Source organism: Monodon monoceros, unplaced genomic scaffold (assembly GCF_005190385.1).
Source record: "Monodon monoceros isolate NGI ecotype Baffin Bay Population unplaced genomic scaffold, NGI_Narwhal_1 Super_Scaffold_10, whole genome shotgun sequence".
NCBI classification, from domain to species: domain Eukaryota; kingdom Metazoa; phylum Chordata; class Mammalia; order Artiodactyla; family Monodontidae; genus Monodon; species Monodon monoceros.
Genome location: NW_021703766.1, coordinates 36,242,162 through 36,266,627, shown reverse-complemented (window position 1 = coordinate 36,266,627; position 24,466 = coordinate 36,242,162). Strand labels below are relative to the sequence as shown.

Below are 24,466 nucleotides of genomic sequence, written 5' to 3'. Positions count from 1 at the left end.
AAAACATTTACGACGGGAAAAACTGAATACTGTTAACATCAGTGTGTGCTGCAACTAAACACAGTAAAAGTGGAGAATGCTGTAGCACCTCCTTATCGTTAGCTAAGAACTAAGTCTGGAAACTCTGGATGTGCCAGGCACAAGAGGTGAAATCTCATCGATCATTTTCTTTAGAGCTTAGATACTATCTTAAAATAAAGAAATTTGTAGTGTAGGCTTCCATTTAGATGAACCCTCCACCCACCCACCCTGCCCAAGTCACCAAGGACCTGTATCCTGGGCTTTGCCTTTATGTGCTGTGGGCCTCAGACAAGTTACTCAGAGCACCTTGGCCTCAGTTATTCCTCTGCAAAATGAGCCCAATTTATTTCTCGTAAAGACTCGTTGGAGATGTTTAGTGATGATGCTTTGAACAGCTAGAAACCAGTCAGAACTCTTTTTTTTTTTTTTTTTTTTTTGGTCCGCGCTAAATGGCTTGTGGGATCTTATTAGTTCCCCTACCAGGGATTGAACTTATGCCCTCAGCAGTGAAAGTGTGGAGCCCTAACCACTGGACCGCCAGGGAATTCCCCAGTCAGAACTCTTAAGAGTCTTCATTTTCAAGATAATGAGAGTTGCTTGGGGAGAGTGCCAGGGGTCACTCTTTCCTTGCCTTCCCCTTGAGTCTCTGGGTCTAGGAATGTGGGGTTTGCTCTCCTGCCTGGGCCTTAGCCTTGCTATCTTGAATTATCCTGTTTGGAGCTCGTTCAGCTTTCATCCCTGCAAACCTCAGCTTCTACGGTTGACCCTCCCACAGGCCCCTAGACTTCAGGAACCTACGTCCAGCCTTCCCTGCTTCCATGGTTAGGAAACTCAGCCCTTGGAGCTCCCACCTCATCTCTTTTTTTTTTTTTTTTGCGGTACGCGGGCCTCTCACTGTTGTGGCCTCTCCCGCTGCAGAGTACAGACTCCGGACGTGCAGGCTCAGCGGCCATGGCTCATGGGCCCAACCGCTCTGCGGCATGTGGGATCCTCCCGGACCGGGGCACGAACCCGTGTCCCCTGCATGGGCAGGCGGACTCTCAACCACTGTGCCACCAGGGAAGCCCCCACCTCATCTCTTAATCACAGGCCTGTATAGGTTTGGCTCGGTTTCTTCCAGCTTTGCCTGTCATAATGGTCGGGGCCAGACCCTGTGCTGAGCCTCGGTTTCCTCAGCGGTGCAGCGCACCTGTTTTCAGGGACCCTGGGGACTAGCTGGGTTTGTCTCTGGGGCTTCCGTCTGGAGCTCTCTGTTGGATTTCCTGCCTGCCCAGTCTTGCTCATGGCCCTGGGGTCTTTTCATGTGGCCTTCCTGGCCTGGAGCCAGCTGTGCCCTCTCTCCCTTCTCTGAGTCCACTTCTTCATCAGCCTGGGCTCTGAAGGTGGTAGCCTCTCCTGTGTTGCCCACTTCTGTCGCAGGGCATGATTCATAAGTGTTTGTTGAAGGAGAGGGAGGCTCTCTGGGGACTCACCGTCCTACCAAACCTTCCCGCTCGCACGTCACATGAAATGACAGGAGCCACCCCTACCTCGAGGAAACTGCCTTGTGCCTGTTAGAATTGTCCATTGTCCTAATGCTGGGCCTGTGAGCTGGGAAGGACAATGCTAACTCCTTTTTCCTTCTCCCTGCTAACACCCTCTGAAATATGCCATCCCCACAGCCTGGGGGCCTTCTCCTTGAGCCCTCCTTGAGCTGAACTGTGGGAAGAGAGCCCCCCTGTGTTGGCTCTCATCTCAGTGCCCCACAGGGAGGCAGCTCTGGGCAGGATGTGTGCAGATGAGTTAAACAGGTGGGCTCTAGGATGCTGGGAAGTGGAACTAGAAAGCTATGTGCTGACCTGGCAGGCTCCCGGAGGGCGGGGCTGAGGTGAGGTTGCCATTGGGTGTGCGTGCAGGCCTGGATGAGTCACTGTGGGCAGGAGCCTGCCCCTGACTCCTTGGTATTTCCCAACCCATGTAGATCTCAAGTGCCTAGATACAGGAGTCTCCTTTGTATGGTGGCCCTTGGCTGGGCAGGCTGGTCCCCTGCCCATTCAGAGGAGCCAGTTTCCCACCCTGCAGCTCGTCCATCATAGCGAACGAAGTGTCTGGAGACCATAGGTACCCAGACCCGAGAAAGGAGATGCTCTATGCTCCTAGGCTGCTTGTTGGCAGGCCCCAGATTGGTTGAGCAGTGCAGGGTGAGGACACAGGAAAGGAACATCCAGGGATCTGTTCCAGGCATTATTCTCTCCCTGAATTGGGCTGGCTGAGGGCCCACAGCTGTGTGTTGTAGTTCCTGGCCCTTGACTGTGACACATTTACTCCCTACGGAAGAATGGGCTGTGCCCACACCATGGAAATCACCTGAGTTCAGCTAGCCAGGCCTGGGGGACCGTGGCAATTGAGTCAGGCTGACAGAGCGTCCCATGCCAGGAGCCCAGGCCAGTGCCAAGGAGTGGGTCAGGTCTGCCCCTTTGCACACAGTGGCCTGGATTGCTCCACCTGTGGGACGAGCCCTGAGGCCACATGCCCCGAAGCCTGTCTCCAGGGTGCCTGCCCTCACCCCAGCCCAGCCCTGGGCAGTGGGTGGTGCTGTCCCCCTGCCTTGGTCCCCTGAGATGTCTTTCCATATTGGCCAGCCCTGAAGAACTTGGTAAAAGGAGCAGGAGGGAATTAAAAGGCCTTTCTCCCCACTACCCGCCACCAGACGTAGCTTTTGGAGACTTATCAGGCCCTGTTTATGACGGTCCAGTGCTGTTTCTGGGGTGCCCTCCTCAACGCCCCATGCCTCCTGGCTCCTGAAGCAGCTGGAGAATTTCTGTATGGGAGGGGCTGAGGCGTGGCAGATGAGGGCCAGGAAGGCTTGTTCGGCGGGCAGCTGCTTTCATCCCTTAAGCCCACTGGTCTTTACTTAAGGGGTATATTACTGAGTTAAAAAAGGGAAAATTTTCTAAAGTTGCTTTTATGCACACATTGTGTGAAATGGAGAAGGCAGGTGTCAGAACCATAGAATTGTACCTTTAAAATATGTATTTAGGGTGCCTTTGGGGAAAGGGCAGCTGGAGATATGGGAAGGTGGCCAGGCATTCCACCCAGACCCCCCCCTTGGTACTGCCACCCCTTGCCCCACCGCCTTCTCCCTCCACCATGACCCTTGTGACCTTGTTCCTGGTCCAGCTTTGTAAGATGATGATGTTTGTACTCTGCCAAGTGCTTTCATACTGTTTGTCTCAGATAATCCTTTCAGCTGCCCTGGGAGGTCCTTGAACCTGCTGTTGATTCTAACTCTTACAGTGGCTAATTCTGGATTTATCAGTGAGCTGCGTGGAGTTCCCACATTTCCAGATCCCCACAGCTCTCCATCCAAAATGCATTTTCTCCTTAGCAGCAGCCGGAGTGTCCTGCAGTCACCTCCCCAGTGACATTGTTGCCAGGGTTTCCGAGTTCCTCCTCTCTCTGCCATCTCTGTTCTGTGCTAAACGCATTGCTCAGGCAGTGGCCTCAGTTTTGCTCTTCAGCCAGTCTTTTCATCCCTGACGCTTTTTATTTTTCAATATGAAAATCAGTCCACATTCTTCATCCTGCAAAGACAGGGTTGCAAGAGAATGACCCCCAAGAGGTCCCTGCTGATCAGTGTCTTCTGGAGGGGAGGGTGGCTGCAGTGCCCTAGTCATTCACTTAGGGGTGGAGGTGGAGCTGCGCTTGGGGGGAGGGAGCCGGCAGTTGTGGGATCCTCTCCCTGATGTTTTCTGCTGCAGACCCCTCCCTCCCTCCCACCACATTTGCCCCAGGGTCAGCGTGGACCTGCAGCTGCCTCAGGGTGCTCTGGCAGCCCAGGAAGCTCTTCTGGCCTTTTCAGAAAATGGGTGACCTTTTGAAGCTTTAATTTCCTAATCTGTAAAAAGGGTTGTATATGGGTTGGCCGAAAATTTCATTCGGATTTTTCCATAACATCTTATGAAAAACCGAAAAACCGAAACCAATTTTTGGGCCAACCCAATACTGGCCCTTCCTCATAGGGGTGGTTGTGAAGGTCAAATGGGACCAAGCATGTCAAGGGCACTGGGCCTGACACCTGGCAAGGCTCAGAATAGGGCTGCTTATTAATATCCTGTTGAGCATTGCTTGGCCTCTGGAATCCAGGGTCTGAGAGTCACTAAGTAACCACCTGTTGCTTTCTCTCTACTCAGGGTATCAAAAAACCATTCACTGAAGTCATCCGTGCCAACATCGGGGATGCCCAAGCCATGGGCCAGCAGCCAATCACCTTCCTCCGACAGGTGAGCTGGCCCTCAGGAACAGAGGCCACTGGGACAGCAGGGAACCAGCCAGCCAGACCCATTACATTACCTCTGCCTCCTTGCCTATCCAGCTCCCTCAGGACACAGCAGACACCAGAAGCCCACAGGGAGGTGCCATTGAAGTAGCAGCCCCCTCCAGTGCCTGATGTCCCCACTGGTTCTCTCCCTCAGTCTCCTCCCCTTCCAAAGCTGTCTAAAATTCCTAAACCCATTTTGAGGATGCTCTAGTATACAAGGCTCCCAGGTGCATGGTCCTGGATGCTGAGTTTGGAGCTGGGTTGGTGAGGGCATCAGAGAGTAGATGGGAGAGGTAGAGGCCCAGTGGGCTGGGAGATGGTGCGTGGGGGTCCAGGTATGGCTTCCCAAGTGAGAATCCCCAGGTTTGAGTGTTGGCTTTGCTGCTTACCAGCTGGGTGGCTTTGGGCAAGTGGAAATCACCAGACACTGCCTCGGAGGACTGCTGGGGGACTCCATGAGATGGAGAGTGTGAAGGCCCTCAAGAGGCACATTGCAGTGTTTCAGTTTGAGTGCCAATTGCAAGGATGCTGCATGGGCCAAAACTGTGGGATTGGTGGGCTAGAGGGGAAAAGTTAAGGTGGGAGAGTACTCCAGGGCCTGCTAGACAGAGGTTGGAGACCAGCTACAGCGAAAGCTTTTTCCCGGAGAAGGAATGGGGCAAAATTTGGTCCTTGTGTGGTTAAGGTTGGGAGGCTGGGGCAGGCAGCAAAGCTGAGTGCTGAATGCCCTGGTCTTTTCCTGCCCGTACTTCCTGCTGCAGGGACTGGCACACAGGAGGGGCGATCCTACCCTGCTCCCTGGGTGGAGCGTTGTTGGGGGCCCCGGGACCTCAGCCTGCAGCCCCTCAGGGAATTCACACAGGGTATGGGGGAGAAGAACCAAGGCTGGCAACGAACTCAGGAACATCCACTGCATGGACTCCTATGGCCACTGTTGCAGACCCCAGGAGCGTGCCAGCTGCCCATGAATGTCAGAGGCCCCAAGCTGGGCCCGTGGGGAGGAAGTGGATCAGACCAGACAGAGAGGCTCTGCCAGGGAAGTGGAGCAAGAGGAGGTCAGAGCATCCTGGTTGTCCTGGATGCTCGTCCTGGAAGCACCCAGCTTAGGAGAGGAGAGGCCCAAGGTGGCTTCCCTCTGCAGAGGTTCCCCACACGTGCCTGGGGCGCCTCCTGTTGCCTCAGCCTTTTCTGGCTGTCTGGCACACTCCCGGATCCAGCTTGGTGCTGGCCTCCTCCAGCCTTCACAAGCACCCCAGGGAGGAGGGCAGGCTGGGTCACTGCCTATTGCACAAATCTTTTTGAAGAAAAGCTGGGCTCCAAGAAGCCTGCACCCGCCCAAAGTCCCCCAGCCGTGAGCCACAGCCTGCCTCAGTGCTCCTGGCACCGCTCTTAAGCTTCCAGCTTAGACTTGCCTGGTGAGCGGGGGTTTGCCAGCACTTTTGCAAAACATTTCCTTGCTTAATCCTCTTAATTTGTGAGGTTAGGGTGATTTTCTCTGTTACAGAGATGAAAAAGCTGACTCGGTTTTCAGTTCTGGCCAGGAAAAGGGGTGATGGGGGGTGCTCAGGCTGTAGGCAGAGGTCTGTGCAATCCTGTCATCTGGGGTGCACCTGCCTCCTCAGCCCCAGCCCCCTGCTCTGGAACCCCTGGTTCTTGTGGCCTTGGGTGTGTGAGCTGCTGTCCTTTATGGAGGAGGTGGGGCAGAGTAAGCAGCCTCCTTCTGTCCCCTGGCTCCTCGGAGGGTGGTGGCCCACCCTCCGCCTAGGCCCAGGTCATCATGGACCTTGCCTCTCACCATCTCCCTTCTGCTGCAGAGCGTCCACTTTCCTCCTCCCCGCCTGTCCCCAGGCCCCCACAGGCTGGGGCCCTTGTGGAGAGGCCTGTGAGGGCACTGTCCCTCAGAGTTGTCATCTCACACCGTCGCCTGCCCAGAGTCCTTTGTGCCCCTCCAGGGTGGGAGGTGCTGGGAGCCCAGCCCATGCCTCTGTTCCTCCAGGTGATGGCACTCTGTACCTACCCGAACCTGTTGGACAGCCCCAGCTTCCCAGAAGATGCTAAGAAACGAGCCCGGCGGATCCTACAGGCTTGTGGCGGGAACAGCTTGGGTGAGGCCCCGACTTGCCAGGTCCCAGCGGGCGTGAAAAGGACGTGTGTTCTCAGCGTGGGCCTGGGCCTCGGCCCAGAATGAAGGGTTACACGTTGAGTGAGTGTGTGAATGTGTGTGGTGGCTGACGTGCAGAGTAAATGACAGTGTTCTTGTCCGTGCTCTGTCAGCCTCTTGTTTGCTGAGCTTATGGGGTCGATGCCATCTTTTGGTGGATTGGGGCACTTCAGGCGCAAGAGCCTGCATTTGGCTGGATTTGGGGTTTACACTGGGAGGTGGCTTTGATGCTTAGCCCACCCTCAGAGCAGAAGGTTGAGCCCGAGGCAGCCTCCGAAGCCGGAGGCCAGAGGGAGGCACATGCCCCGCTGGCCCGGCTTCTCACTTCCCTGTGGCCACGCTGTGAGGTGCCTGTGGCCCCCTTTTGGTGGTTTCCTTGCTCTGAAGGTGCCGCCCACCCGCCCCCAACTTGTGTGTTATGTTCCCGTCACCGGACTGTGCTCCTTTGTGCTGGGAGCCCAGGCCCAGCCTCGGCCCCCAGCACCAGAGGGCTCCGTGGAGGAAGGCCCTGTAGATGTGAAAATGATCTTCTCTCCCTTCCCTGCTGAGATGGATTTCCAGCCTCTGGGCCTCTGGCTCTTTGTTCTCATCTCATGTTCTTTTTCCTGTTTATTTTTGCTTCATTCCTTTGCCCAGTGCCTACATAGGGAATCCAGCTTCCTTTGTCCTGAGGAAAATCGTTGTCCTTAGGTCTTTTTTAGGACTAGTGCCTAAATGTTTCAAAACATGGGACGGGGATTCATGTGGCTTGTTCAGCAGGGGATCAGCCACAATTGGCATCTCTGTCACCTCCCTGCCTTTCCCCTCCCCCTTTTCTGCTCTGTCCCTTTATGGAGAGCCCTATGCTTACTTTCCTGGCTGTGGTCACCCTACCAGCCCTCTGTCCAAGTTTGTGTCCTTCACAGTGTCCCTCTCAGGAAGGGGCCAGCTTCCCTGCCCGCCAGCCTGCTTGGGGTGTGGGCCAGCACCTTGTGTGGCAAGGACTGAACCACAAGCTGGCAGAGGCCAGCCCAGAGGCCTGGCCTCCAGGCTCCTTTCTTCCTGCACCCTCTGCCCAGCCCAGAGGACAAAGGCGCTTCTCTAAGACCCATGGCAGTGGGCCTGAGACTCCAGGAACTGCAACCCGGAGGTGGAGGGAGGGGGTTTGCTCTTGCATATCTGATGTTAATGTCTGGGGAACGGGGAGGGGATCTTGTTCCATGCACTAAGCCTCATCGACAAGTTTTTTTCTGTGTCAGCCAGGGCTGGGAGAATGGCATTGGGAGGCCATGTCCGTGTGAGTCGGGACTGTTGGCCTTTGGGGTTTTGGGAACCTGCACTGAGTTCTGTCTGGGGAGCTCATGAGGACAGGTGAGGTAGGTGCTCTCTGAGCCTCTTTCCTCATCCTTGAATTAGGAGATACTTCGTACCCACCTCCCGGGCTTGCAGGAAGGTTGGCATTTGTGCCCCTTGTCAGGTGTGGAGAAGCCCCGCCCTGGAGGTCACTACCTGTTCCTGCCCATCGTTGGGGGAGGGGCAGTGTCCTGGCCAAGACTGGGACAATGGGGGGGGGGTGCTCTGTCAACTAAGGCTTGGGCAGCCTGAGCACCTGCCCACAAAAATAAAGGAAATGGAAAATGTCAGTATGCCCAGGGCTACCCTGGCCCACGGAGAGATTATAAAATGTGTACACAGGGTCTTAGGGCTCACCTGGACGTGTTTTTATCATGCCCTTTAAAATTATTTCTTACTGGGGCTCCATTTATTTTTTGTTTGATGAGTAATCCAGCTCTCAGGCTGTGTCCCGGATCTTAAGTAGGATTGAGGTGAAACCTAGACACACCTGGGGGAGGTGAGAGCCGGGAGATAACGCCCTCGTCAGGCTCCTCTCTGAGCCCACGCCGTGTACCAGGCGCTGCTCTAGGCCCTGAGGGACACTGGTGAACAAGGCAGGTGGAGTTTCTGTGCTCGTGAAGCTCACTGTCAGATTTGGGAAAAACAAACATTTAAAAGAATTAACACAGAAACATAATCCCCAGTTTTCATGAGTTCTTAGAGAAAGAGCAGAGAGCTGTGGGGTTATAACAAGGGATTCTAATGTAGAGGGAGGGTTTAAGGAGAAACTGGCATTCAAATTCATGTGGAAGACGACTAAGAGAGTCAATGCACACCAGACAGAGGAAATGGTGTGCGCAAAGGCCTTGAGGTTTAAGGCTGAGTGTGATCGAGTGAAAGGGTCTGGGTGCGATGGCGCCAGGGGTTTGGCAGATGGTGCCAGTTTGTGGGCAGTGGGAGGCAGGTTGCCATGGGTCCCAGGGCAGAGTCCTACACAGGGGTAGGTGCTCTACAGCAATGAACAGAAGAAATAGGTGATGGTCCCTGCCCTCAAGTCAACATGGGGAGGCAGGGGTTCATCTGTATAAAATAAGATAACTGGAGAAATCACAGACTGGGAGAAAGGCTGGGGTGGGGCCCTATCTCAGGCTTCCTAGAGAGAGACTAGGTCTGAGTTGTGAAGGATCAGTGTGGTTCAGAGCATAACAGAAGGTGGAAGTCTGTGGCTGGCAGGAGCAGGGAGCTTGCCCGTGGGGGAAGGTCTGGGAATTCAGGGAAGCAGGTGAACTAAAGGCAGGAAGAAGAGGAGGCTTAGCTGGTGTGGAAATGGCCAGGCCTCATGGAGTGGAGGGGAGGGCACTGAAAGAAGGCAGAGGGAAATAGGGAGCACAGGAAACTTTCTGAGCATGGGAGCTCAAGAAATATCAAATAAGACATCCAGTAGAAGAAGGATTCTCTAACACCGGCTTCTGTACCTCCCCACTTTTTTATTTGCAAAATATTTCAGATGCATTCGATACCCCAAATAATGTGACAAGGCTCTGTACTCACCACCCAGGTTTGATACGTGTTAATGTTTGCCACTTGATCCTTAGAGAAGTGGTCCAGCCTCCTTCCCCCCTCCCCCGCCCCCACTTACAACTGGTCAGAGGGGAAAGGCCAGCCCAGTGCTGCACAGACCCTGAAACCCAGCACCTCCTGGGTGCTGGGCCTTGGATGCTGTGCACTGAGACCCAGAGAAGAGCTGGCCACTTTCCAGAGCTCCATCCTGCCTCCTGGTGGTGCTGTTGCAGTAGTCTTAGAAGGAATGAGCTGGTTTTCTTTAAACGTGTATAAAATTCAAATGGTATAAAAGGATATAGAGTGAAAGATCTGCCTCCCATCTCTGACCCCAAGCCTCCTGGTTCACTTCCCCAGAGAATTCACCTCACCAGTTTGAGTCTCCTTCCAGAGAGATTTTGTGCATGTGCAGGTACCTATTTTCAGTTGCTTTTTAAAAACATAAATAGTGGCTTGACATTTTGAAAAAGTTTTTATGCAAACAGTAAAAAGCACAAATATTAATGTACAGCACCTATGTGTGCACACCTGTGTAACCCCTGCCCAGATCACGACATTGACCATTCCCAGCATCACAAAAGGCTCCTCTGTGCCCCTTTGCAGTCAATACCCCCAAGCCCAAAGTGGTCACCACTGTTTTTGAACTTCATGTAAATGGTGGTTTGGATTTTGATCCAAATTGGCAGCCTGAGCATGCTGTTGGCATGGGGTGGGGGTAGGTGGGTCATGCCTCACAGCCCCAGGGAATCTGTGGTTAGTGCTGGTGAAGGTTCTGGATTCCTGGGCTGGCAGGTGGTGCCATTTTGGGGTGACCATTCTCTCAAGTTTTGTGGAACCATGTGTAGGCAACAGTGATGGAAGCATGGCAGTCCCAGCTGTAATGGTACATACTGTCATAGAACGTGTAAACCCCAGTAGGGTGGGTAAAGCAGGTATGGGCACCATTCAACTGGTTAGAAGCCAGGGCCTGGAATAATGCTTGATGTGTAAGTAGGTTCTCAGCAAATACTGGGTGGATGAATGGATGAGTGGGTGGGTGGACAGATGAACAGAAGGGCAGCTGGGTGGGTGGGTGGGCGGGCAGGTGAATGGATGTATGGATGAATGGATGGATAGCAGATGGGCAGATGGTTGGGTGAGTGGGCAGATACGTGGGTAGATGGATGGATGACAGGATGGGTGGATGAAGCCCAGATAGGTAGTTAAGCAGCTTGCCACAGTTCCAGAGCCTAGAGTAGTGAGAATAGGGCCACACTGAGACCTCCCTGACCTCCCCCTCCTTCCCACTCCCAGTTAATTATATGGTTATCACAGACACTATGGAGCCAGACATCCTGCCTCTAGTCACTGTCTTGCTTGCTGTCTTAACAGGATCTTACAGCGCTAGCCAGGGCGTCAACTGCATCCGGGAAGATGTGGCTGCCTATATCACCAGGAGAGATGGTGGTGTACCTGCAGACCCGGATAACATTTACCTGACCACTGGAGCTAGTGACGGCATTTCCGTACGTGTGAGGGTAGCTTGTTGTTGTCCACTGTTCACCCACGTGAAGAACAGCCTTGCACGTTAGGGCTGAGTGTGTGACCCTGTTAGCAGGGGGACAGCCTGGGAGGAGAGGTTGGCCTCCCTCTGGTCGCTGCTGTTTGCCCCACCCTGGTAGCCTGCTCTCCTTACCTTGTTCAGTCTTCATGAACCTGGGTACCCCTGCAGCCTCAGTTTCCCTCCAGAGTGGCACCAGCAGGTCCAGCTGGGAGGAGTCAGGGGTCACTCGAGGGTGCCCGTCTTCCTGGCGACATCGGCCTTTCTCTCACTCAGCACATACGGTGTATCTGCTCTGCGAGGCACTGTGCCAGGTGCTGGGGAGACAAACACGTTTGGCCTCTGCTTACACATCAGTGCTGGATAAGACTGGCATTAATAGCACATAAATACATGTCAAATCTTAAGCTTTCAGTTTCTCTTCTGGAAGAGGACAAAGTGTTACAGGAGGGAGCAGCAGGGACTCTGACCTGGGGGGCTGGGGAGGGCAGGAAGGTTTCTCCAAGGAAGGCTGAACAGATAGAGATCTGGAAGCTGCGTACCTGTGAACTCAGGAAGGCAGGGGAGAGACAGGTTCGGAGCAGAAGGTCAGCATATATAGAGGCCTTGAGCTGGAAGGAGGCTGTGTGTCTGGAAACAGCATCAGGGGGGACGAGCACACATGGTGAGGGCCAGTTACCAGCAGTGGGCTGGGAAGCAGGTGGGGCCTTGTTGTCCTAAGAGCCTGGGAGCCACTGAAGGATTTGAAGTAGGCGGAGGGACATAATTATATTTAGGTTCTTAAGCTTTAAGTGTGGCAAGAGGGGGCATAATAGATGTAAGGGAGTGTTTAGGAGGCAAGAGAAGAGGTGGCTTGGGCTGGGGATCAGCCGTGGAAGAGGTGACGAGGGGCTGGTATCAAGTGTTCCATAGCGGAAGGGGCTGAACCCAGGGCCTGAGGAACCTGCAGCCTCCCTCCCCTTCCAGCACCCTGCCCCCGTGCCCAGTCAGTGCTGAGTGCCATCCACTCACTTTGTTCTCCCTACTCAGGGAGCCTGTCCTGTCTGACCCTTCCTTTAATGGAGTTATCTTTGTCTGTGTCTCTTGACTTCCAAGGCTCCTGTTTGTTAAATGCTTTAGTCCTTTCCTAAAGCCTTTCAAATGCATTAAACTCTTCCTTTAACCCAGGAGGAAACTGAGGCCCAGAGACCTTAGGTGGTCTGCCTGCTCTAAGTCAGCCTCTTGTGGCATTTGAGATTCTAGTGTTGGACTCAGGCTCCCAACCATGGCATCTTCCACTGTGTTCTGCCAAGGCCTGTCTCTGTTCCCAGAGAAGCCCAGGTATAGGTAGAGGTTCCAGAGGAGGGTTGGGGGAGAGGTCCTCAAGATTTAGTGAAAGAATCAAGTCATTGCAGTTTTTAATCCAGTGGCATTCTTGCAGCAAGGAGCCGAACCTGAGAAAGGAGCTAAGTCCGTGTGTAAGGTGGGGACTCACCCAGAAGAGTTTGGGCTTATTAATCCAGTAAATTATTGCCACCTCCACCAGTGCCCCACAGGAATCCCCAGGCCTGGTTTCTCAGGAATCCTATGAACCTAGGGCGCACTCAGCTTTGGAAACAGCCAGGTTGAAGCGCCACCTGGTGGCCATAGCTGGGTATTTTATCCCATTTCAACAATCCCTTGTTCAGGGGTCTGTCCAGCCTTGGGCACTGATAGCTACCGACCAGACAGATTCCTGAGCTCCACCCAAGACATACAGAATGAGTTTCAGGGGTGAGGTCAGAAAAATTCTGAGACAGGGCCAGTTTGTGGGCTACTGCTTTAAAAGACCTCTTTAAAAAATACTAACAAGTATTGCGTGTTAAACTACATACCATGCACTGTACTGAGAACTTTAAAACATTTTGCCTATTTCTCACAGCAGACCTCATTTTACAGATGAGGAAAGTGAGGCTCGGGGAAGTTCAGCCACTCCCATGGGGCTGCACTGGAGGCAGGCAGTGGGGTGGCTGGTGAAAGGCAGGGTTGGGGCCTTCCAGCTTGCCTGCTGCTGGTCAGCCCCCGCGGGTGGGAAGTGGCAGTGGCCTTGCAAGATGTGACTTCTCGGTTGCAGACGATCCTGAAGATCCTGGTCTCCGGAGGTGGCAAGTCACGGACGGGTGTGATGATACCCATCCCGCAGTACCCCCTCTACTCGGCGGTCATCTCTGAACTCGATGCCATCCAGGTGAACTATTACCTGGATGAGGACAACTGCTGGGCCCTGAACGTGAATGAGCTCCGGCGGGCCGTGCGGGAGGCCAAAGAGCACTGTGACCCCAAGGTGCTGTGCATCATCAACCCCGGGAACCCCACAGGTCTGTGCTTTACTACCTTGCCAGTTTCTTGGGGAGCAGGGGCAGGGTGGCTGCAGTACTGGATGTCTGGACACTAAAGATCTAAGAAATAATGAAGTCCTCTTTGCTCCCAGGTTCCCAATCCAACTTCAGATTTGCTAACCTAAAGCCATAAAATTTGCCGCAGGCCACCTTAGGAGGTGAGCAAATGCAGGCATTTTCCTGGGCAGGGTTGTATTAAGACCAGTTTTTCTCCTGTTCTTGCATTTGCAAAGAATCTTCTTTTTGAGGTCACGCACAAACCATCACCATTAATCATAGGCCTCATTTTACCCTTACTCCTACTTGTTTTTCTGAACCAGTTTTCAGATTGCTGGTGTGTGCGTTGTTTTTCTTTGACACAGCGTTACTGTGTACTTTGAGGCCTGAAAAGGAAATGCCATATTAAAAACAAAAGCGAACAAACCAAAAAAACCTGATTCCAGAAGTTGAAAATCACTCCTAATTTTGCGTATTTTTCTTTTTAAAAAAAATGCACAGTTCTGCCTGTTTTGATCTTTCCAGGCTGCTGGCTTCATGTGCCCCCGATGCTATTCGGATGCAGAGAACAAGGGCTCCTCTCTCCTCCTTTGTTGAGATAAACTGGGTCAGGGCCAAAGCGTGGTGGAGTTGATTGTGGAATCTGTTTCTTGGGAACATCAAATGATGCCTCAATCAGCTGAAAGCGCCACTTGAATTCCTGAGCGCAGAAAATGGGTGCAGCTGCCCTCCACCCTGGTTTATTTACACCAACTGCTTGGGGGAAGGGATGAAGGGTCTAACCCTGGTTCAGTAGGAAAATGACAGAGCTGGGTTCTCAATCCTGGTTGCACATTAGAATCACAAAGGGAGCCTTTAAAAATGTCAAAGGCCAGGCTGCACCTCAGAATCTCTGGGGACGGGGCCCAGGCATCAGTATTCTATGCAGCTGAGGGTGAGAAGCACTGCCCTAGGATGATCGTCCTAAAACCTTAGCTTGTTAAGAAAAAAACAAACTGCTGGGCCCCACTTCTGGGTATTCTGATGTGATTAGGCTGGAGTGGGGCTTGACAATTTGCATTTCTAACAAGCCCCCAGGTGATGCTGATGCTACTGGTCCCAAACTTGGAGTAGTAGGCCCTACATCTTAGGAAATACTCTGTATACCTAGTTTATATCATAGGGTTGGTGACTTCTTGGCCAGGTGCTAACATAAATCTTCACCTGGCCATCCTGGGAGAAATAACTGCACTAGAGACTTTCCTGTTTTAGGTCATAGGTGGGGGAGTCATGTGAGTATATGTTAATATAAGCAGTTTTTTGGGGTTTTTTGGCCATGCTGCACAGCTTGTGGGATCTTTGCTCTCCGACCAGGGATTGAACCTGGGCCCTGAGAATGAAATCACTGAGTCCTAACCATTGGACCATCAGGGCATTCCCTCTCTGGGGTCTTAATGGGTGAAAATCAGCTATTGGAAGATGGGGGATGGAAAAATAGAAACCTACCTGTGATAACCATGTATCTTGCCTGAACCACACACTGTGACCACTTTGGCTAAAAGGTATCAAAATGGACTGGGATATAAGTGGCTAACAGGGCTCTTCGGGATTCAAGACAGAAACTCATCTTAAGACTTGAAGGGAGTGGATCTGTGACGTCCAGGGTAAAGCAGCACACTTGAATCAGCGTCATTGTCATAGGAACCCCAGGCCATTTCCCAGCTCTGCTCTTCTCTGGGTTGGAATCCTTCTCAGGAAGCATCTGTCCTGGGAGTGGCCTTCAGCAGTTCCAGTCATTGCCCAGCACCTAAGCGTCCTCCACAGAGAGCCTTGCCTATAGTTTCAGCCAAAGCCACAGGCCAGACTCTCACTGGCCCACGTTGGCCAACCTGCCCGTGCCTGACCTAGTTAAATCACTGAGGCTGATTGGCTGGGTCTGTATCCCATGTCCCTTGCTGGAGTTTAAAGAGAGGGAGTTCTCCCTGGGACAGCTGAGTGTTGTTGCTCAAAAAAGGGCAGAATGTAGGGCTGGTGCAAGCAACAGGTGTCCCCATTAGTTTGTGGGAAATTCCTTTGGCCTGGCCTCTGGGAAGGGGCACTTAGACCCCTCCCCGGCTTTGAGGCCTACAGCAGAGCCACCTCTTTTGTGCAGTGGGCTCATGTCTCCCCCTGCTGGGCACAGCTGTGCCCTGCCCCTCTAGAGCCTATGTGGCTCCTCCTGTACCACCATGTGTGTTTGTCCATCCATTGGCTCAGCAGTCATGTTCTGAGTGACTCCTTCGTCCCAGGCAAAGACTGGAGAGAAGTAAGCTCTGTCCTTGTCCTACAGTTTGCATCGCTCATATCACAGGGATTATTTGCGCACAGCAGGTCTCCTTTCCTCTCCCGAGCTACAGGCTTCCTGAGGCCTGGCCCTTACTCAGTTCTCTCAGCACTCCCCCTGGCAGTATGTACACATGGTTTGATGCTCTTGGTGCTCAAACCTTTGCTTGCATTCTAACAGGATACACTTTGTGGGATGGCAGCCCTGGGAGAGAAGACCAGCAGCATTTTTAGGCAGGCTCAGCCCCCTGGATAGGCAGCTCCTGTCTGTCTGTGGGAACAGCAGCTGGTTCCTTGTAGCATCCAGGGCTACTACCCTTCCTAATTCCCAAAGCCATGAGCTTGCTGCATAGGAAGCCCGGTTGACCCTTTCTTGGCAGGAGACAGGTTGGTCCCTTAGGAAAGGAATTGGTTCATTGCTTAGACAGTTTAAGTCTGAAATCCTGGCTGAATCATACCATGCTCTTATAAGATACATCTATATATTTTTTCTAAGACTTATTCTTGTTATTCTTACATGGACAAGAATTTAGTTATTTTTAACAAGAAGGTAACATACTCTACATACTGGTTTGCATCAAGATATAGATGCGTATATAAATAACACACGTGCACATACATACACACATAAATATATACATATATGTAACATCCATAGATGCACATTTATGTATAGTAAAGAAACAGCCTTTTGTGAGAAGTCAGCATGCCTGACTAGTGCTTTCCCAGAGGCTATGTGAGCACGTCAGACAACCCAGTGCCACACTTACGGTGGGCCTCAGGAAATATTGGGAAAAGGTTCATTTCTACCTTGTTGCATTTGTTCCTTTCCCCACCTAAACCCACAGTATTTCCTGTGAACTGATGGGTGAATATTTTGCTGCTGGCTGGCACTCATTTCTCTAAGATGGATGAAATGTTGAGTCAAGCCCTGAAGGGAGACCCTGGCAGGGACACTGCGGGTATCCGGAAGCATCCTCAGAGGGCGCAGCTCCCATGTAGCTGCTGACAGGAGAAGCCAGAGCTAGCAGGCAGGCTCATCTCATTTAGAGCTAATTCCACAGTATTTACCGGGGCCCTGCTGAGTGCTGGCTTTGAGGGTCAGCACTGAGCCCACAGACCTTGTCCCTGCCTCACGGAGCTTGTGTGGGCAGAAGGTGTAGCCAGTGCAGTTCTCCTGGTGTTGCCGCTGTGGGGTGAGGAGGAGAGTGGGGCTGAATGATTAAACTCCTTCAGTTTAACTTTCCTGCTCTTTATGATGTTGTCATGCCTTCTTGCCCTCCAGCACAGATTAATACAAATATACCCCCTCCACACACACACACCTCCAATAAGAATAGCAAGAAGGTTGGGTGTGAAACACTGCTCCCTCCACGTACCCAACTTAAGTGAGTCAGAGGGACGGGGCTGACCGTCGGGGCTCCCTGGAGGTTGACTGAACCCCCCGAGTCACAGCAGCTAGGGAGGGTGGTCCCACAGGGTCCTGGGGAATACAGATACCTGAGCGATTCTGATTGGGGTTCTTACCTGGGGACAATTTAAACAGCATTACAACCTACCTTCTGCTTTTGTTTGGGGACTTTTTAGGTCAGGTGCAGAGCAGAAAGTGCATAGAAGACGTGATTCACTTTGCCTGGGAAGAGAAGCTCTTTCTCCTGGCTGATGAGGTAAGAGCAGCCTTGGCTCTCAGAGGTGAGGGTGCGCTTTCTCTTCTGGGAGAGGGAGCCAGGCCTGGTTTTTCTATAGCCAGAGAGAGTTTTCTAGGTGTTGGAAGAGAGATTCTAACAAGGTTGAGGATGTTCAGTGTTACACCCTGTGAGACTGACCAAAAATCATCCCAACGTTGGTTTGGAATCTTGGTTATAAGTTTCAGAAATCTAACCCAAACTACTTTAAACTTGAAAAGTAAAAAGGTGGCAGGGTCTCAGGAGTGGGGCTGGATCCAGGGACTCAAACCACATCTTCCACCTCCTTTCATTCCATCCTGCTGCCTTGGCCTCACACACGGGCCTGCTATCTTCCCAGTCTAGAAAGAGAGCATTTCTTCCTGGTGGTTCCAGCAAAAGTCTCAGAATTGAGCTTCACTGGTGCAGCTTGGGTCAAACACCCATTGCTGAGCCAATTACTGTGGCCCCATGGTTGCAATATGCAAACTGACCAGGCCTGGGCACGGGGCAGTGTCTCTGCCCTGTGCCCCCAAGCCTGCAGAGAGCGGCGGGGGGGGGGGGGGGGGTGTTCACTGAGGCAAATTCAGGGCCTCTTTCTCAAGCAGGGAAAGTGGGTGCTAGGTGGGCCTGATGCTATGTCCTGTGAGGAGGGGAGTCTTAATTAACCCCCCACAGCTGCTGCTTCTTGAACCCCAGTTCTGGAGACAAGGCATGCCCATTCTTTTCCTGCAAGGAAAGAAATGAAAGACCCGTCATATCCTGTTTTCATTTCTTCATTGCTGCATGATTTCTAGTTAGTCGTAGCTTCTAACACACAAGCTTCATTTCTTTGCTTCTCATCACTCGCACCGCCCCGCCCCCCACACAGAGCTTACCCACCAAATTGTTGCCGTGATTAATAGCAGATGGACCTAAAATGTTCATTTCTATAGGAGAGAATGTACAGCAGAGTGACCTGGTGCACAAACCTCTTCCCTCGGGGTCTGGGAAGGGAGGGGTGGGGGAGGAGGAAGCTCTGCCTGGCTTGTTGAAGGTGCAGCTGGCTTGACCCTCCTGCTGACCCACAGCACTCCAGAGAGCCTCAGTTTCCCTGATGTCCAAACTGGGTATGGGAAGCTCATCTCCAAGGGCAGATGGGACGCTTGCCTGCGGCACGCTAGACTGTGTGGGGACAGGGAGGCGCTGCTCGCTCCAGTGTGGGGGCTGCTCGCTCCAGTGTGGGCGCTGACAGCAATGGTGGACAGAGAGCTGGGTGAGTGCCGTGACGTGTGGAGGGTACACAGTTAGCACTTCAGGTGCGGAGGTCAGGACAGGTACATGAACTGCTTTCACCACTCATCCTATTGATGGAAGTGAGCATCACACTCCGGGAGGAAACCTGCTTGGGCAGGTGGGATACTTGATGTCGTCACTGGCACATGAGGCAGAAAGGAGATCTGGAGACTGGGTGGGAGAATCCAGTGGGCATCCATCCCGAGGCCTTCCCTCCTTGCTCTTCTGTAAGGTTCCCTCAAGCATGTCTGGCTTGGCAGTGGTGTCCGAGGCTGGGCTTCACGGCAGGCTGCCTGGCTGCAGTTTGGCCTGGAGCACCTGTGCCCTCCCTCAGCCGCCGCCTAGGTGGCTCAGGCTTCTGGGGGACTTGCGATGACTGTCTTCATCCCGTCCCCTCCTGCAGGTGTACCAGGACAACGTGTACTCTCCAGACTGCAGATTTCACTCCTTTAAGAAGGTGCTTTACGAGATGGGGCCCGAGTACTCCAGCAACGTGGAGCTCGCCTCCTTCCACTCCACCTCCAAGGGCTACATGGGCGAGTATGTGGGCCCCCACCTCCCTCCCGCTGCCCCTGGGCCTGCTTGGTCCCTGTGCTTCTCCGCCCTGCCCCACCTCAGTCTGCTGGACAGAGACAGCTGCCCTTATCCACCGACTCTGCTGATCTAAGAAGCAGGAGGAGACAGACCACACCTCCCCAAAGGGAGCATGGTGGTGTGAGGACAGACCTTGTGCAAGGGCTCGTGTAAAATAAGGCTGTGATGAAAATGAAAACAGGACCTCACAGCAGCTTCCAATGCTAGTGTTTTCTGCCAGCCATGTCACTGTTGCTCTGACATTGACTGAACTCTGAGGGCCAGGGAAGGCAGGTTGAGTGGACAAATGCTGTCAGGCCAGTAGGGCAAGCTCTGTGTGCAGGAGCTCTGTATGCACCCTGCCTTAGCACTGTGTGACTTCTGGGGCCAGAGTCAGCTTCAATCCTGTATTCATTCATTCAGCTAATATTTATTGAGCACCTGCTATGAGTCCAGTACTGATCTCGGCACTGAGGTTATAGCAGTGAGCAAACCACAGCCATCCCTGCCCTCACAGAGTTATGCTTTAGTGAGGAGAGAGAGGCAATAGACAAACGAATATCACATGTCAAGTGGGCAAAAATAATTAGAGAAGAGATGGGAAGGCCGAGAGGTAGGGTCTGGTCACTGAGGAGTTGGCTTTTGAGTTAAGACCCAAGGGAGGGGTTGTGGGGAGCTACACAGATGTCTGAGGAAAGAGCATTCCAGACAGAGGGAACAGCACGTGCAAAGGCCCTGAGGTGGAAGGAGCAGCTGTTTGAGGAGTGGCAAGGAGACTAGAAAGGAGTGAGAGAGAAAGTGGCAGAAGTTGCGACCAAAAAAAGTCATAGGAGGCCAGATCACCCGGGCTACTTAGATTATTTTTTACTTTTACTCGGAGTGAGATGGGAACCCTTGGAGGGTTTACACAGAGGTGTGACTTCTCCTGACTTATGTTTTACCAGATTCTCTGGTTGCTGTGTGATGAGGGTAGGGACAGAAGTGGGCATTCGAGTCAGAAGGCTGTTATGGTCCAGGGGAGATATCGTGGGCCAGGGTAGAGGTGGGGAGAAGACGTTTGATCTTGGATATGTTTGAAGGTGGAGTTGACAGGTGTTGCTTGATGGAAAAGGTGGGTGTGAGAGAGGGAAGTCTAGGATGATTCCCAAGTGTTTTGTTCAAACAGCAGGAAGGATAGAGTTGCCATCAATAGATGAGGATTGCTGTGTGTGAAGCAGGTTTTGGGGTAGAATTAGAAGTTGGTTTTGGATGTGTAGAATTTGCAGATGCCTTTTGGATGTCCAGATGGAGATGGATGTGTGAGTCTGCAGCTCAGGGCTGATATCCAGCTGGAGATTAGAGTTTGTGAGATGTCAATGTATGAGTTGTTAGACAGATCTCTGAGCCTGGATGTCTCACCAGGGGTGAGTATAGATAGAGAAGAGGTCCAAGGACTGGGCCCAGGCCCTCCCTGCTCAGCAGTTAGGGGAGGAGAGGAGGAACCTACAAACTAGACTGAGATGGAAAGGCCAGTGTATTTACAGCTAAGGACATTCATTCCCCAGCGTTGTGGGAGTTCTGCTTTATGCCAGGTGTCAGGAGGGGGTCTGGAGGCCAGTGTAACTGTGAAGCTTCAAGAAATATTTTAGCCAGGTCAAGGGAGCTGTCCCCTTGGGATGGTCACCCAACTGTTCTTGGCTATATTTGATGTGGGCAGGGGTTGATCTATGCTGGTCTTTCTGGTCTACCCCAGTAGTGATGCTGTCTCCTTGCTAGGCTTTCATGTGTTGTGTAGCTCTTTTCCTAAACAAATATGTTCTCCATTAACTCATTTTTCAAACTCAAGTGTGTTTGTCACATACCCACCCATCTTTCCATCTGTGTTACTGATGACTGTTTTAATGGTAATACCCTGGATGTTGGTAACCTGCGGTGGTATCCTGTTGCCCTCAGATCCTGATTACCTAGGATCAGACTGATTTGCCCAATTTGATATTCTGCTCATCAGCAGAGAATAAAGCAGAAAGTTTCTTCTTTCAACTTTGTTACAGGAAACGTTTCCGAGATGCCAGAATTTATCTTCCCGCATTGGAAAAGCAAGTTGAGGGGTCACATGGGGATCTGTCTCTGCCAGTTCATTCTGCAGCCTGATCCCAAAAGTGTTTTATCGAGTGTCTCATCATATCAGGTGCTCTGAGGTTGTGTGGGTGTGGTACACATACAGAGGAAGGCAGGAGCTGGTGCCTGCGTTTCTGTGCTTATTAGTCTGAACGTTATCAATCACAGTCCAGAAAGTGTGGCTGATGGAGCTGATTTCGTTCTGAAAGATTTTTGTTTTTGTTTTTGACTGTATGATCTCAGCTTATTTTCATGAGATTTGACTGTATATCAGTCAGGATCCTTTTGGAAATATGTAACAGAAACTCAAGTTGAACTGGCCTACATCAAAGAGGCTTTTTAAAAAATCCATATCAGGGCACTTCCCTGGTGGTCCGGTGGTAAAGAGTCTGCCTTACAGGGACTTGCCTGGTGGCACAGTAGTTAAGAATCCACATGCCAGTGCAGGGAACGTGGGTTCGATTCCCTGGTCGGGGAAGATCCCACATGCCGCGGAGCAACTAAGCCCGTACGCCACAACTACTGAGCCTGTGCTCTAGAGCCCTCGAGCCACAATACTGAAGCCCGCACACCTAGAACCCGTGCTCCACAGCAAGAGAAGCCACCACAATGAGAAGCCCGCACACTGCAGTGAAGAGTAGCCCCCCCTCACCGCAACTAAAGAAAGCCCGCGTGCAGCAATGAAGACCCAACACAGCCAAAAGTAAAATTAAAAAATAAAGTCAAATAAAGAATCCGCCTTACAATGCAGGGGACGTGGGTTTGATTCCTAGCCAGGGAACTAAGATCCCACATGCCATGGGGCAACTAAGCCCACGCGCCACAACTACTGAGTTTGCGCGCCTCAACTAGAGCCCACGTACCACAAACTACAGAGCCCACGCGCCACAACTAGAGAGAAAACCCGCACGCCGCAACTAGAGAGAAGCCCATGCGCCGCAACGAAAGATCCCACACGCCTCAACGAATATCCCACGTGCCGCAACTAAGACCTGACGGAGCCAAAAATAAAGTTAAATAAATAAATAAATAATAAATCTTTAAAAAAATTTTTTTTAATCTTTATCAGTAAAAAGTCAAGGAGGGCTTCCCTGGTGGCGCAGTGGTTGAGAGTCCACCTGCCGATGCAGGGGACACGGGTTCGTGTCCCGGTCCGGGAAGATCCCACATGCTGCGGAGCAGCTGGGCCCGTGAGCCATGGCTGCTGAGCCTGCGCGTCCGGAGCCTGTGCTCTGCAACGGGAGAGGCCACAACAGTGAGAGGCCCGTGTACCGCAAAAAAAAAAAAAAAAAAAAAAGTCAAGGAGTGGACTTCCCTGGTGGTGCAGTGTTTAAGAATCCGCCTGCCAGTGCAGGGGACACAGGGTTGAGCCCTGGTCTGGGAAGATCCCGCATGCTGCAGAACAACTAAGCCCATGCGCCACAACTACTGAGCATGCGCTCTAGAGCTCGCGAGCCACAACTACTGAAGCCCGCGTACCTAGAACCCGTGCTCCGCAACAAGAGAAGCCACCGCAATGAGAAGCCCGTGCACCGCAACGAAGAGTAGCCCCTGCTCACCGCAGCTAGAGAAAGCCCGCACACAGCAACAAACACCCAACGCAGCCGAAAAAAAATAAAAAATAAATAAAATTTAAAAAGTCAAAGAGTAGAGTTTAATCAGGGGGCTTAAAAGTGTCACCAGATCTCTTTCTGCTTTCTGACCTTGTCTTGTTTTCTTTCTCAGCTCTGCTTTCCTTTTTTTTTTTTTTGGCCACACTGCGTGGCTTGTGGGGTCTTAGTTCCCCTACCAGGAATAGAACCCTGGCCCTCGGCGGTGGAAGTGCCAAGTCCTAACCACTGGACCGCCAGGGAATTCCCTGCTTTGCTCTGCTTTGGGTTGGCTTTGTTTTCAGGCATCAGAAAGTTCTAGCCAAATCCTCAGGCTACTGCTCACATGCCCACCCCTCGAACCTGTGCAGGGGGTGCCCAGCCTGAATCACATGCCCCTTTGGAGCAGGGCTAGCGTATAAGTTAAGAGTCAGGCTAAGCTGCTCTAACCAAAAGGCCCCAAAATACAGTGGCTCAAACAAGATGGAAGTGTGTCTCTGTGATAACAGCCCAAAGGTAGGGGGAGTCCAGGACTGGCTCTGCCCCGTGAGGTCATTCAGAGGTGGGCTGGTGGGCTGGCTCTGTTTTCTCAACATGGGGCACTGAGGCTGCTGCTCTGGCGTGTGCATTTCTCAGGAAGTGGGGAAAGGGAGAGAGGAAGGAGAGAGCATGCTTTTAAGGAAGTGATGCGGAATTTACACATATCACTCCCTTTCACTTTCCACTGGCAAGAACTCGGCCACACCTGGAAACTCAGTGTTGGGCATGGGGATGTTTACAGAAGATTCTGGCCGGCTGGATGCACTTAGTAGAGGTCTCTCTGTGACTGGTGGGTCCTCTCCCCGTCTTCAACCTTTTAGGTGTGGCTACAGAGGAGGCTACATGGAGGTGATCAACCTGCACCCTGAGATCAAGGGCCAGCTGGTAAAGCTGCTCTCGGTGCGTCTGTGCCCGCCAGTGTCTGGGCAGGCTGCCATGGACATCGTTGTGAACCCCCCGGTGCCAGGAGAGGAATCCTTCGAGCAGTTCAGCAGGGTGAGTCAGCTTGTCCCATGGCATGTCTGCATCACTGCTGCGGCCAGTGTTCACCATGTATTGTCTCAATGGCCAGCCTCTGTCTAGATGGCCTCCCGGGGGTGCTCGTGGTTCCACGTGGCGCCTGACTCACCCCAATGAGGTTAAGTCTCAGGATGCAGCTGGGCTGTATTTGAAGTGGGAGGACTGTTGCACGTGGGGGGGGGCGGGGTGCACCCCTTCCTCTTTCTCGCCTGTGAGCACCACGGATGGGCAGGCGCCCAGAGGGAATGGCCTTGTGTCCTGAGAACACCCTGGGTGGGAGTGGGAGGGGAATGATTCTGTTACTAAACTAAAAGGGGGAGATGGATGAGCATGGCATTGATTCTAGGCCACGGGCCTGCCTGTGGCTTAAGACACAGCTGCAGGCTGTCCTTGCAGCTTGAAGTGATGCAGTCAAACCTTTTCAACTGCAAGTGAGAAAAACCCAACTCTAAGTAGTTTAAACAGAAATGGAATTTATTGGTCATATAACCAAGAAGTCAGTTCCCAGCTGTTCTAAATTCACAACCTTTTTTAAAAATTGTGGTAAGATACGCAGAACATGCAATTTACCATTTTGATCATTTTTAACTGAACAGTTTAATGCATGAAGTACACTCAAATTGTTGTGCAACCATTACCACCGTCCAACTCCAGGAAC

The 24,466-nt window shown here is 52.3% G+C and overlaps 1 protein-coding gene across 2 annotated transcripts in view; it reads left to right on the top strand.

Moving 5' to 3' along the window:
* The window catches only part of GPT2 (glutamic--pyruvic transaminase 2), a 33,329-nt gene that overhangs the window by 3,697 nt on the left and 5,166 nt on the right, over positions 1-24,466 (top strand). For both annotated transcript variants that reach the window (XM_029211590.1, XM_029211580.1), the window contains exons 2-8: positions 4,194-4,283; positions 6,318-6,426; positions 10,728-10,861; positions 12,989-13,232; positions 17,139-17,218; positions 18,894-19,030; positions 23,610-23,784. In XM_029211590.1, coding sequence (XP_029067423.1) covers positions 4,251-4,283; positions 6,318-6,426; positions 10,728-10,861; positions 12,989-13,232; positions 17,139-17,218; positions 18,894-19,030; positions 23,610-23,784 — 912 coding nt within the window. In that variant the 5' untranslated portion in view covers positions 4,194-4,250. The remainder of the gene's footprint in view (positions 1-4,193; positions 4,284-6,317; positions 6,427-10,727; positions 10,862-12,988; positions 13,233-17,138; positions 17,219-18,893; positions 19,031-23,609; positions 23,785-24,466) is intronic.